General features: G+C 38.7%; 2 protein-coding genes across 2 annotated transcripts in view; one reads left to right on the forward strand and one right to left on the reverse strand.

The window, feature by feature from the left end:
• LOC137070425 (astrotactin-2-like) overlaps positions 1 to 14,314 on the forward strand; it is a 620,747-nt gene that overhangs the window by 518,557 nt on the left and 87,876 nt on the right. The window lies entirely within an intron of this gene.
• On the reverse strand, positions 1,192 to 9,931 carry trim32 (tripartite motif containing 32). Its single transcript, XM_067437550.1, has 2 exons — positions 9,846 to 9,931; positions 1,192 to 6,101 (listed from the first exon to the last, which is right to left on the reverse strand). Exon 2 carries the CDS (start codon positions 6,073 to 6,075, stop codon positions 4,096 to 4,098), a length of 1,980 nt encoding a protein of 659 aa, XP_067293651.1. The 5' UTR covers positions 6,076 to 6,101; positions 9,846 to 9,931; the 3' UTR covers positions 1,192 to 4,095.

A 14,314-nucleotide genomic window follows, 5' to 3' on the forward strand; every position in this document is an offset into this window, starting at 1 on the left:
ATATATTTTGGTGTCTACACACCTTCAGTGTCTGACCCCTTTCTGCAACAGCATTGCGAGATACCGAAGAACAATTCACCCAAAAACAATGACAATTCTGGACACCTTCATATTGTTCCAAACCCATATAACTTACTTTCTTCAATGGAACCGAGAGAAAATGGATGAGAGGAAAGTGATTGATTTTTGGAGACATGACAGCCATAAAGAACAACGACAAAAAGTCCACGTGAAAAGTCCACTGGTCAAGGTCTTCTAAAGCCATATGAAATGGTCATGACACTAACTTTAACACACAATTCACAAACAAATGTATAGGAATGTTCTGATCTGGGTGGCTGCATAATCTTCTGGACACTGTTCCCTCACTATTCCATAACCCTAATGTACAATCCCAGACGGTTTCCTTCGCGGTTGGGTTTTGTCAGAACCTCACTGGAACAAAATATGAGCAATACAATAAGCCGATATAAACTTCTACTTATGACAAATTGTCATCTTTTAATAAAACAAATGCAACTTCAAACCATACGAGTTGCAAATGCTAAGGGCCAGATTTGAGCAAATGGGAGTGTAAAATTCAGCACGGGATCTACTGATGACAAATTAAAGAACAGACGCAGCCGGGTCATTTCCATAATGACAATGCTTTTTTTGGGGCTGGTAAATAATGGCACCAGTAAATTGACGAGCATAAAACTTAGTAAATCACTGTGCGTGATTCATTTAAATGCACTCCTCTCATAAATGCATATGCAATGAGGTCAGATGCAAAAATAACCCAGTCCACGCCTTTTTTGTGACTGCGTGTCTTTAGTAAATCATGACAGTAGGGTTTTTTTGTTTTTTTTGTTTGTTTTCTTACGCCAAGAGGCTTTGTGCTGGAGCAAGCTGTTAGTAAATCTGGCTTGTATTTCACTTCTTCTCTTCCAATAACACCGATATCAGACACAGATCCTCTTCAGATGGTGTAATTGTGGACGGGACAGTTGGGAAATTATAACTAACTTCAAGAATACATTGTTTATTAACCTACTTTCCCCACGTTGTACTCCATGGGCCATTTAAAATGCATTCATTTGTTTTTAAACATGATTAAAAGTGTCCAACAGTAGACCTGGTAATGGCTTATTACTCAGTAACATCGAGGCAAAGATCTTTAATACAATTGGTGAAGTCAAAAAACCTCCCGACATTCTCAGATGTTGCTTTTATTGCACACAGTTGGTCATGAACATCACAAACACGGTTTGGGACTCATTTCACGGACACCAACATCAATGCTTGAACATGATTAGATGAATTATGAAAGCAATATGTCCGTTCAGAGTCTCTTGCCTTTAAACCCAGACAAAAGCACAACAGTGTGAGAAAATACTCATTGTTTAGGCCATGACATAAATCATGATAGGTAATGTTAAAAAAGGGCAACTTTGCAGGCAATTTACATACGATTGTACCTGTCGTATGTCACTTGTCCATGATCTGTTGCACATTTGACAACCAACAAGAAACAATAAAACATAAAAAACACTCACTCATGATGGTCTTCTATTGTACGTGTACAGAAGAACAAAACTATATATTGCATTGAGGATCTAGCTTTGTGCGTTTACTAAAATTTTAAATAAGTAAGAAAATCCCTGTGCCCCGTTCTTCATATATATTGCTTTATACATCGAATATAATGATGCTTACCAGATCTTTTAATAGTGATAAGAGCTAAAGAGGATTTTTTGTTCTTAACTGTACAAATTTGATTACCGTGTCTTGTTAACTGTGAAAGATTGTGTACTCCCGTTTACAGGAAAAGCTCCATGTATTGATACTTGAAACCAATTAAAAATTAATCAACGACTAGAGCAAGGAAATGACAATAAATACTATTGAAAATTATTACTAATTATTGACATTGTATTACATATATAACATATTATATTAAGTGAGAGCCATTAAAAAGATGAGCACAATTCCTAACACAGCAATACAATATTTTAGAAGGCCATAGAGGAAACTCTGAATGTTATAAGAGCAAGGAAAGCAGCCCAGACATAAATGCACTGGCAGAAAGAGGCAAATACAAGGTGTTTGTTACATTAGTTCCATTTTCATCATGTCTTTACTCTTGCATTTCAACATAATGTGGCATTTATTATTACTTTAGGATTAAAGCTAGATGAATGTAACAATTTCATTCTACCTGCAGCACAGTTGTGTGCAAGTATAAATGAAAGCTGTCTTTAAAAACCTGTTAAATTTTTAACATGGCAAATAAATTCTAATAAAATCCTGTTCAATTTCTAAAGGATCGCTTACACTTTTCTAAGGGAATGGAAGACAATGTGCTCTAGTATGTCTGGATCTCCTGTGCATTTATTATGAGGTCAATGCAGGCTGCCTGTGTTTGTTGGTAATGCACATTTATTAAAACTTAATCTGTATAATTAATAAGGCCAGAAACGTTACACAAATGCATTGCCAATGCTGTGGTCCGGTTTAACATGCATTGTTTGGCAAGAAGCAACCTCAAGAAATTGATACTAGTTACCAGTAAATGTCAGTGCCATTTAACTGGAAATGTTAGCGTAACTGTTGATGACCTACAGTAAAGAGAAAACGGAAATAAACCAATACACCTGCAGTAATATCTACTATACAGTACCCTTTACAACAGAGAATGCAACGCATACTTGCATTGTGTTATGAATTTTGATAATGGGTTTCCATTCTAAAATAAATGTGATTGTTTCATAAAGCCTAAATCTGCATATGTTAGTAATATCATTTTAAAATGGCGGTCTAACGCTGTAAAGAAGATCCACCTCTCTGATACAAGGACACTTTAATGCAAAATATCATTTAATATATGGTGTAAATTGCTGAGACATTTCCCTGCTTCAGTTGAACTATTGCAGTTACTCTGATGATAGGCTTGTAAATATATCCTCAATTCGACAGGCCTTTGGTTCCTATAACATAGCAATGCTTGTACAAACTGGGATACACTACAGGCCACTTCACAGTTAATTAATAACAATAACAGACAACCTTTGTATTAACAATAATTGCAATTTTTCAAACTTTTCAATGTTCTTTAGTTTAACTGTATTATGAAATCAGAAAGTCCTTCAATTACGAGGGGGCACTTTAATAGAGACGGCATTATGGAATCTCATTACAACGATTACACATGAACATGACACTCACAGTAGTGTTTTAAGTCGCTATGTTTTGAGTCACGTTTCCAAATCAAGTGAAGCAACTTCCCATTAGTAATATTCAGGGTTTTGTAAAGTTAAGATCAATCCCTTGTGGCATAATGTTGATTACATCAAAAATGATATATGCTGCAATGAGGCATTTGCAACAGAGGTGAATTTGGTCAATCCATAAATAAAACCGAAACGTATGGCAACAACATTAGTGTTAACAAGATTGTAGTATAAAAAATAATAATAATCTGTGTAAAGTTATATCCAACTCTGTTTCCATAACAGAATGTTTAAATATACCATTAAACATAATCCACAAATGATAACATAAAACGTGTGTACTGTGAGTGGTACTATAAATTATTCAGTTTTAAATTTCTGCTTTTAAATCATCAAAAAAATACCCCATTTACATAGTAATTGCCTCAACATAACCTTTATTTTTAAAGAAAATGTGTACAATGATTATCAACATTATGCCACTGCTGTTGAATTAGCCTAACTTGTATTGAACCAGGAATATTCCTTAAATATAATTTATTAAAATAAAACTCAAAACACCATCTTAATGCCTGTACAGCAGCACACACACACACACACACACACACACACAAAACAAACTAATAGATGAGAATCGAAATGCACACATAAAGAACAACATTTTCAGTTATTGCCATCAGTTGTGCTATATTTTAAAGTCCATTTGCCCAAAGCATCCATAGTAATCCCCATAATCCAGTTGCTCCATGGCAGTGTGAATGGTTGCGGTGTAGCTGCCTGATCCCAGCCATTGCAAGTCACAGGTCAGAAATTACAGAAGCAAACGTATTTGTATCAAAGCCATTGAATTAAAGTGACTAGTCTTATAGTGTCCACAGCAGTCTTAACACGTAGAGGAGCGTCTCTTTTGCAAGTATGTGTAAACCTTCACACAGTGGTCCCAGCAATCCAAGACAAGCAGTTGTCCCTTCTGGGTAACAGCTACACCTACAGGGCATGTAAGGCCCTCCTGAATGAGAACGTTGTAGCCTCCTTCTTTAGGGAACTGTAGTATCTCCTTACGGCCACTGTCCGTCACGATCAAGTCCCCGTTGGAGTCCACACACATGCCAGTTATGCAACGGAAGTCTTCGTTTTCTGAGAAGAAGTGACTGAGCTGCTTTCCCAGCTGCCCATCCATTCCCACAGAGCCGATGGAAAAGCCCCCTTCGAGGTGGTGTTCATTGTGTCTATTCTCGATGTTCAGACCCAAGCCCTGCGTGAAGTAGACTGTACCTGAGGAGTCACAAGTTACAAACTTGGGCCTGACGGCCGAGCATAATCTGTTATAGTTCACAACCCCTACATTACGATCCACGGCCAGGCACCATAGCTTCCCCCCTTCGACATCGGACACGACAAACTGCCCCGAAGGCATGGCCGCGATTCCCCATGGCTTGATGAGCTGGTTCTTGTGGCAGGCGACGCAGTGGCCATCGGTGGTGTAAACCTTCACAGAGTTGTCATAGTTATCAGTGACACCGATGAGGCCCTGAGCGGTGATTGCGATGGAGAGAGGGATGAGGTTTGGCAGGTCAGCGCCGAGGAAACTCAAGACGAAGTTGTCGATGCTGCTAGGGTTGCGGCGAATCTCCCTTTGGAAGCCCTTGCGGTTGAACATCTGGATGCGGTAATTCCCTCGGTCGGCCACGAGAACCTCACCCTGTGGTGTGACGCAAATGCTTACCGGCAAGTTGAACATGCCCGGGAGATTGCCCTTGCATCCCATCTTTTTCACGAACTGACAGAGCTGCCCACCAGAAGCCCCTGAAGAAGGTCCTCCTCCATCCACAGACTTAGACTTGAAGCTTCCGGGACAGGCGCAAACCGCCTCTTCGACTGTTGTCACCATATCAATATCACGATACATGTCCAAAGGGGCGGCAGCGGCGAAATCCAGTCCATCTTCCTCTTCGGCATTGACAGTGCAGGGTTTAGTGGAAAGTTGCCCTACGTCTAAAGGGTTTGCGCACTCCATTTTAACCAGTTCAGGCTCTTGTAGTTTCAGAATGACAGGCAGATTGGTTTTTAGGTCCAACTCCTCTTCTTCATTGTTACTCACTTCCTCCAGTAGAGCAATATCAGTCTGCTTGATTCTCATGGTTAGGTAGTCACACCTTGAGACCACCTGCACTTCAGCAATATTGAGCAGGTACGTCTGCTCCTCAAGAATCTGGGCATTGAGCTTCTCGATTTCAGCCAAGGATGTGGCAAAGGCACGGCGGGAGCGTCCAAGCTCCTCTTGGAGCCTCAACTCAGCCTTAGCATACTCTTGTTGTACAGCCTTGTACTTCAGTCTGAGTGATTTCGTCACGTTGTCGATAGCTGCCTTCTTCTTCTGAATATTGCCCATTGCCTCCCGCAAGTTGGAAAGCTTCCCGCTGATGTCTTTCCGGCACTGTTCAGCAGCCATGCGAATGGCCTGTACGACGTGGCCTTGGCGCTGGTGCCCCTCGGTTTTACAAATATCACACAACACAATGCCACAGTCACGGCAATACTGACGGGGCAGCCGGTTTTTACAAGACTTGCACATGAGGCCCATGTTAGAGCCGCATGAACTTGCACAGTCAATGATCTTCAACACAGTGAGATTGTCAGCCAGCTGGGAAATACTGCTCATGCGAGACACCTTGCTGCAAAATGGGCAGCGCACGCCATTTATCGTGCTGGCGAGGAGTTTCTCAAGGCACTGGCGACACACAGAGTGACCACATTGCAGAAGCTTGGGTCGAAGCTGATCCTGGTTATAGGTCTCCAGGCAAATGGGGCATTCCAGCACCTCCCGGACCAAATCTGGATCTAGGGACGTTGGTGTGGCCATGATGCCTTCTAGTGCCTACAGGGTGTCTACAGGGGAGGAAAAAAGGCATGTGTGTATGTTTGATGTGCATTACGTTTAGTTATAATAAAAAGTTGCAAATTTACTTCAATTTAGAGCTGCACAATTCTGGATCTAAATTGAGAATCCTGATTTTTCTTGTCACGATTACTAAATATAACATGTAATTTACTAGAGGTTCATGCAAAGTGTTAATTGCAGCTGTCTATTTAAAAACATCTAATTAATTTGAAAGAATTATTTAAAAAAAATCGCTTTCAAGTAAATTATTCAATTACTCGCTCAAATACTTAACAAATCTCTCGAATGACAAATACATTTCACGTGTCGCCACCTACTGGCGTAACAGTGTAATCATTATTTGAAGAAAACAATACAATCGGTATTTTAAGCGTCTCGCTACAAATTTTTATCTCGGTACTTTTGTAATATGAATATATTAAACACAGAAATAATAATAGTGTGTGGCCCAAAAAACATTATATATCCATATACAAATGCAATCTCTGGGTCAGCGTGCAGCCTGCATGAAATAACTTTAAAGTGAATATGAACACAGTATTTTTACACATTATCAGAACATGCCTGGGGTTGATAACATTGCGTTTCAGGTGTTTTTTGTTTTGTTTTGTTTTTTGTGAAGGGAAGGGATCAATTACTAGTGTCTAGTGTTTGTTAAAGGGTTAGTTCACCCAGAAATGAAAAGTATCCCATAATTTACTCGCCCTCAAGCCATCCTAGGTGTATATGACTTTCTTCTTTCAGCCAAACACAATTGACCGTTCTCAAAGACCCACCCGCTTTAGTTATTGTTGCTGTGTCTGACAAGCCACACTCACACCACACACACACACACACACACACACACACACACACACAAAAACAAGCGTTCTCACGCAGTGAAAAACACATCGCAGAGTAAAGAGGATATTGACAATGCACTGACAGACAGGACAGAGAAGGTTACTTGTAATATGAAACGATGTATTAACCCTAAAATGGTCATTTTTTTAAAGAAATGTAAACAATAAATACTTTTTTGTGGCTCTTTAATGTGCTGTGATGGGTCGCTGTACCGCCTCAGTTAAAGCTGCTTGTCCATCTAGTTCATTTATAGTATTAAATAAACATAAATTAACTTCAGAAGGAATGTTGCTTTAACCGCAGAAAGACATCAGTACACACCATTTTTCAAGTTCCAAGTCCACCGACTTTAATCTACGAACTTTCTTAACTGCTTTGTCGGACAAAAATGGCGGATTCGGATCAGATCACCTGTCACTCAAATTGCTGGCGAAGGGTGAATTGGTGTTATATTATAAAATATCCAGGCTCTTCTATAGCTTTCTAATGGGAGTGAAGAGAATAGTAACTTTGATTTTCAAGTGCGTGCATCCATCCATCCGGTTCCAACAGCAAAATCAAGCTCCTCCCACCTTTCTTTTTTTAAATTCTCATTTTAGACTTCTAATGATCGGCTTTTAGTTTTGCTCTGCACTTGCGCGTTCGTCACGCTCCCACCTAGGGCCGTCACTTTTTATTCGATATTTGAATATGCATTCGAACATGACGTGAAATATCCGTAATCGAACTATAAATAAACTATGAACTATAACTATAAAAATGCTCAAGCCGAATGAAATTGTAATCGGTTTGAGAGGGATGAGATAAACCTTTTCATGAACCGATCAAACGGAAAATTTCACCACGTAAACGGCCTGACCGGATTACTAGCGTCCTTATATGACGTGATACAGCACGTGCCCTTCACCACGCAGGCTATAATGTTGATAAAAGAGGAAAGTTCATTTTTCTGAGGGGTAAACTTTCTATTTCGTAAGAAGTTATGAAGATAATGTTGGAATAATGAGACATAGCCTGGCTACATCCTCTTATTTTTCCAAGGCACTTTTTATTCAACTGCACTTGACAGAAAAAAATAATTCTTCTGAGATGATTATTACACTTTAAAACAAATAAATAGCTTGTATAAAACCGTATAAGTCCTTGTGGCCGTTGAGAGATGGCATCCGTGAACACATCCCAGCGGCTGGAGAGGACGGCGTCGACATCTAAAGCGGCAGACAAACTGTGTGAGCATGCCACAAAACGATTCCGATTGAAAGTCAGCACATGTAAACCCCACATCAGTTTAGATAAGGTCTCATGTAAACAGTCCACTGAATCTTTCAATGGTAATTAATCTAATCACAATGACAAAAGAGTGTGCTTATGATAAGACCCTTTGTTTTTTATTTTGTTTGCTATCTCATCCAATAGAGGGTACTCTACATTTACATTTTACATTTATGCATTTAGCAGACGCTTTTATCCAAAGCGACTTACAACTCAGGAGAACAGGAAGCGATCCGTCAAGAAGAGGCAAAGAAGCACAAGAAGTGCCCCAAATACCAAGATTTGAACCAAAAACCAGAAAGTGAAGAAGAAAGGAGAAATAGAGGAGGAAATAGGTTTTTATTTTATTTTATTTGTTTATGTAAGATTAAGTGCTCATGGAAGAGATGAGTTTTTACCTGTCTTTTGCTCTAAACGTATTGTACCGTAGGCCCATTAACAAATGTAGGCTCGCAGATATTACAATATATTAGAACACATTGCTTGATATTTGATATCCCTTCGAATTAGATTTTCCTCAAACATGACAGCCGTGCTCCCACCAGAACTAGACTCGCACACAGCCGTTCGAGAAGCCTGTGATTATAGTTCATAAAGGTATAACTATGGATATTTTTCTTCATTTCAAAATGCCTTTATTAATCCCTGGATGGATGGATACACTTTTTGGGGCTTCAAAATCTTCAAACTCCTTCTAAGTTACAATTCACTCCCATTAAAAAGCTTGGAAGAGCCAGGATATTTGTAATAATATAACTCATGTACACCTAGGATGGCTTGAGGGTCAGACCATTATGGGATTCATTTTCATTTTTTTTTTTTTTTTTGGGGGGGGGGGGTGAACTTACATTTTGTCAAAATTAAAATATTGTTTTTGTCATATTTATTTTTTAATGTCAGATACCAACACTGATATCCAGAGAGTGGAGTATAAAGCATAAGGATGTTATAATGTTAATATAAATTATGCATTTTAATCATGGCAAAGATCATGCACACTTATATGACATAAAATCAGCCGTATACATCTGTTTTAATTTGTGTGCATTATCCATGACAGTGATAGTCCAGAGCAATGGATAAAAAAAGCTTACCTCAAGAAAATGTCACGTCATTACGAAAGCAGTTGATGATGACATGCAATGCTGTTTCTGTATTACTGACTGGACTACCACACCTATTGGTGCATTTGCTCCTCAAGATCATATATTCATAAAAAAAGCTATTTTTAAATGCTAGGACATATATTAATTTAATGCACTTTGACTTTTTTAAAGCAACTCAGCAGCAACAGACTGTCTTGTGTTTGTTTTGGTAGCAAAACGGCTAGATATAAAATCCCCATCATATTTCTGGACCACGCATTTTCATCTCTTGTAGTTTAATGCATGCATTATTTAGTCGCACGTATGCCGCATCTTATGCATTCTGATTAGATGTAGTTATATATGTCTAATCAGTTGATTTACAGGCCCCAAAGCATCAAAACACTGGGATCTGAGTATCGTCATTCCTATCTTCTGCGTGCATGCCACACAAAAATGAAAGCGCAGTCATATACGCATGCGAGATACATTCCTGTGCGTTTAATTGTTGATCGTTACATGATTTCCTACCTTCAGTTCAACAGTGGCTTTCGCTTGATGCGACGACGCGCGCGTCTCTCATGTCAGCGGGTGCGTGCAACACTGCGGAGGTGACGTCATAATGGAGGTTGATTCTTTATTTAAGTCCCGCCCCCGGTGAGATTTCGTTGGCTCTGTCGCGTTGAGGGATGGAAGCAGGAACCAATCAGATGAGTCACTGCTTTTGTCATTCATGATGTGCAAAGTTATTTCAGTGGCACATGCGAGAGAGCTCAGACTTATGCTGGAAACACATGGGTGGATCCGAGATGGGAAAAAAAAAAAAAAAAAAAAAAAAAAAAAAAAAAAAAAAAAAAAAATATATATATATATATATATATATATATATATATATATATATATATATATATATATATATATATATACACACACACACACCAGCGTTGTATTGAGAATATCAAAAGCTAAGTGTTACAAATTAAAACCATAATCAGAAAATATGCAGTGCTGCTATAAAGAATCAGTATTGGCAGTAATGCTGGATTGAGAGTGAATTTAATATTAAACGAAGATATTATATTATATTATATTATATTATATTATATTATATTATATTATATTATATTATGTTATATTATATTATATTATATTATATTATATTATATTATATTATATTATATTATATTATATTATATTATATAGCCTATTATATCATATTAATTTTATTAATTATGGCGAATATTCAGAGCTGCTATGAAGAAAGTAATGCTTGGTTGAGCGTTATAATATAATATTAATCAAATATATTATATTATATTATATTATATTATATTAATATCCTATTATATTAATTATAGCCTATTATATTATATTAATATAGCCTGTGTAATATTTAAAAATTACAGCTGTCATGTTCTGATTATTTCTTGCATTAATATAATATAATATGATATATAATGTGTTTAATATTATACTAACTCTCAAAAAAGTGTTACGTTCTTTATAGCAGCACTGTATATTTTTTCTGAATATGTTTTTCATTTGTGACACTTAGCTTTTGATATTCTCAGTAATACTATTATAATATATACATATATAATGAATTCATATAATATAATATGATGTTAAATAACGTTAAAACTTTACTTTCTTTGTAGCAGCTCTGAATATTTTTTCAGATTATGTTTGTAATACTTAGCTCTTGATATTCTCAATAATGTAATTATTATTCGCAATACTTAATAAAATATATATAATATGATAATGATAATATATATTCAGATGTGTCATAAAATGTTTAAATTATTCTTCCTTACAATGTTGGATATATGCCTGCAAGGAAACGAACTGCGTATATAATCATTTTCCCCACTTTTTTATTATAATATATATATATATGCAGTATAATAATGTACCGCTAGATGGAAGCAAATCTCTCTGAAAGTGTCATGTTGGTCATTCTGTTAAACTCACATCATTTTGGATAGTATTACCTCAATAGCAAAGAGTAATGGTTATATTATTATTATTTACATTAAGTTATTAGTATTTTAATGGTTGAAGATAATATGCAGCCTATCAAGAAATGATTAAAAAATATTGCAAAAATCTTATTTCAAAATGGAAGAAATGATCGAGAGGAAATATCAATGATTAAACAATGGCAATACTCGCGTCTGAATATTAGCACAATTGATTGGTTGATAATGCTTTTAGTCATTAATTTAATAGTGAAATAATTGGACTGAATCATAATTTATCAACGACAAGGCAGTCAACATGATTGTGTAGTCCGTTTCAGTTTTGTCCCATCTCTTAATCACTGCTGTGGAGGAGTTTCACCCTATAGGGTTTATTGTAAATCCATTCATTTTCTAATCAATAACTTGTTACTTGTTAACAATACACATTTTAATACTGGCCTGCATGAGCGTTGTTATTGAACAGATAGGCTTAGTAGTTTGATAAATGAAATGAATATTTTATAACATAGTCAACAATATAACATGCTAGTCACCCTTTTATAACATGCTAGTCACCCTTCGATGATGTCATGCACAATGCATGATGGGATATGTAGTTCGATCTGTCAGTAAAGAATGCACAGGTAACCCACGGCTGTCTCTTTTCAGCTGTTCTCTACCCCGGTGTCGGCTCAAAGAAGGTTTAAACATGATTAAAGTCACACCAGCAAAGAGGGAGAACACACACGTTTGTGCAGCCAGATGTTTTCCTTTTGACTTCATTCATGAACGGAATGGTTTGAGAAGCACATCAGGCCTACTGTAGCCTGACAGCAGACACCGACTGACACAACACCTTTGCTTTTCATCACGCTATGCTTCTTCTTCCTCCTACTTCTCCCCTTCTCTTCCTCATCCTCCTTCTCCTCCTCCTCTCATCATCTTCCTTCCCTCTTTCTCCTCCTCATCTTCCTCTTCATCCTCCTCCCGCTCCTCCTTCTCTCTTTCTCTTCTCCTTCCTCCTCATACTCCCCTCCTCTTCCTCATCCTCCTTCCCTCTTTCTCCACCTCTTCCTCCTCTTCTTCATTCTCCTTCTCCTCCTCTTTATCTTCATCTTCCTCTTTCTGCTCCTCCTTCTCTTCCTCCTCCTCCTCCTCCTCCTCCTTCTCCCCCTCCCCCTCCTCTTCCTCCTCCTTCTCTTCTTCTTCTTCCTCCTCCTCTTCTTCTTCTTCTTCCTCCTCCTCCTCCTTCTCCCCCTCCCCCTCCTCTTCCTCCTCCTTCTCTTCTTCTTCTTCCTCCTCCTCTTCTTCTTCTTCTTCTTCTTCTTCCTCCTCCTCCTCCTCCTCCTCCTCCTCCTCCTCCTCCTCCTCCTCCTCCTCCTCCTCCTCCTCCTCCTCCTCCTCCTCCTCCTCCTCCTTCTCCCCCTCCCCCTCCTCTTCCTCCTCCTTCTCTTCTTCTTCTTCCTCCTCCTCTTCTTCTTCTTCTTCTTCTTCCTCCTCCTCCTCCTCCTCCTCCTCCTCCTCCTCCTCCTCCTCCTCCTCCTCCTCCTCCTCCTCCTCCTCCTCCTCCTCCTCCTCCTCCTCCTCCTCCTCCTCTTCTTCTTCCTCCTCCTCCTATGAGAACTACAGCACTTTGCTTGCAGTATGTCAGTGACGCTCGTCAGGTAAATGAGTCAAACACACACAAAACACAATTTTTTTATCAAATCATACGGCATTAACAGCATTTCACTTCTGCGATTTAGTACGATTGCATTCACATCAGCAGCGAACCGTACCCGAGTGCACATGAACCGAACCAGCGAACCGCACGCAAGTTCGGAAGACTGCGTTCACGTCATCCAAACGAACCGAACTCTGACATCAATCGAACCCGGGTGTGCAACAAAAGTGCTAGTGTGAAAGCACCCTCAGAATGGGAAAGAAAGGTGATTTAAGCAATTTTGAGCGTGGTATGGTTTATTGGTGCCAGATGGGCCGGTATTTCACAATCTGTCAGTTACTGGGATTTTAACGCACAACCATTTCTAAGGTTTACAAAGAATGGTGTGAAAAGGGAAAAACATCCAGTATGCAGCAGTCCTGTGGGCGAAAATGCCTTGTTGATGCTGGAGGTCAGAGGAGAATGGGCCGACTGATTCAAGCTGATAGAAGAGCAACTTTGACTGAAATAACCACTCGTTACAACCGAGGTATGCAGCAAAGCATTTGTGAAGCCACAACACACACAACCTTGAGGCGGATGGGCTACAACAGCAGAAGGCCCCACCGGGTACCACTCATCTCCACTACAAATAGGAAAAAGAGGCTACAATTTGCACAAGCTCACCAAAATTGGACAGTTGAAGACTGGAAAAATGTTACCTGGTCTGATGAGTCTTGATTTCTGTTGAGACATTCAGATGGTAGAGTCAGAATTTGGCGTAAACTGAATGAGAACATGGATCCATCATGCCTTGTTACCACTGTGCAGGCTGGTGGAGGTGGTGTAATGGTGTGGGGGATGTTTTCTTGGCACACTTTAGGCCCCTTAGTGCCAATTGGGCATCGTTTAAATGCCACGGCCTACCTGAGCATTGTTTCTGACCATGTCCATCCCTTTATGACCACCATGTACCCATCCTCTGATGGCTACTTCCAGCAGGATAATGCACCATGTCACGAAGCTCGAATCATTTCAAATTGGTATCTTGAACATGACAATGAGTTCACTGTACACTGTAAAAAAAAGGCACATTTTGAACTTTTGCAGTACAAGTTATTTGTATTAAAGTTATTTCAACTTAAATTATGTTAAACTGACCTTAAAAATGAGTTACATCTTGTATAACTAATAAAAAAAAGTTTAACATTGCTTAACTTATTTTGATGTGTTAAAACAATGTAAAAACATGTGTTGTCAAAACTTATTGAACATGTAATGTTTTACACTGAACTAAAGTGGCCCCCACAGTCTCCAGATCTCAACCGAATAGAGCATCTTTGGGATGTGATGGAACGGGAGCTTCGGGCCCTGGATGTGCATCCCACAAATCT

Source organism: Pseudorasbora parva, chromosome 3, assembly GCF_024679245.1.
Source record: "Pseudorasbora parva isolate DD20220531a chromosome 3, ASM2467924v1, whole genome shotgun sequence".
NCBI lineage: Eukaryota > Metazoa > Chordata > Actinopteri > Cypriniformes > Gobionidae > Pseudorasbora > Pseudorasbora parva.

Bases quoted from the DNA above. Each gene is read 5' to 3' on its own strand.
- trim32 (XM_067437550.1), bottom strand. From the start codon at position 6,075: ATGGCCACACCAACGTCCCTAGATCCAGATTTGGTCCGGGAGGTGCTG.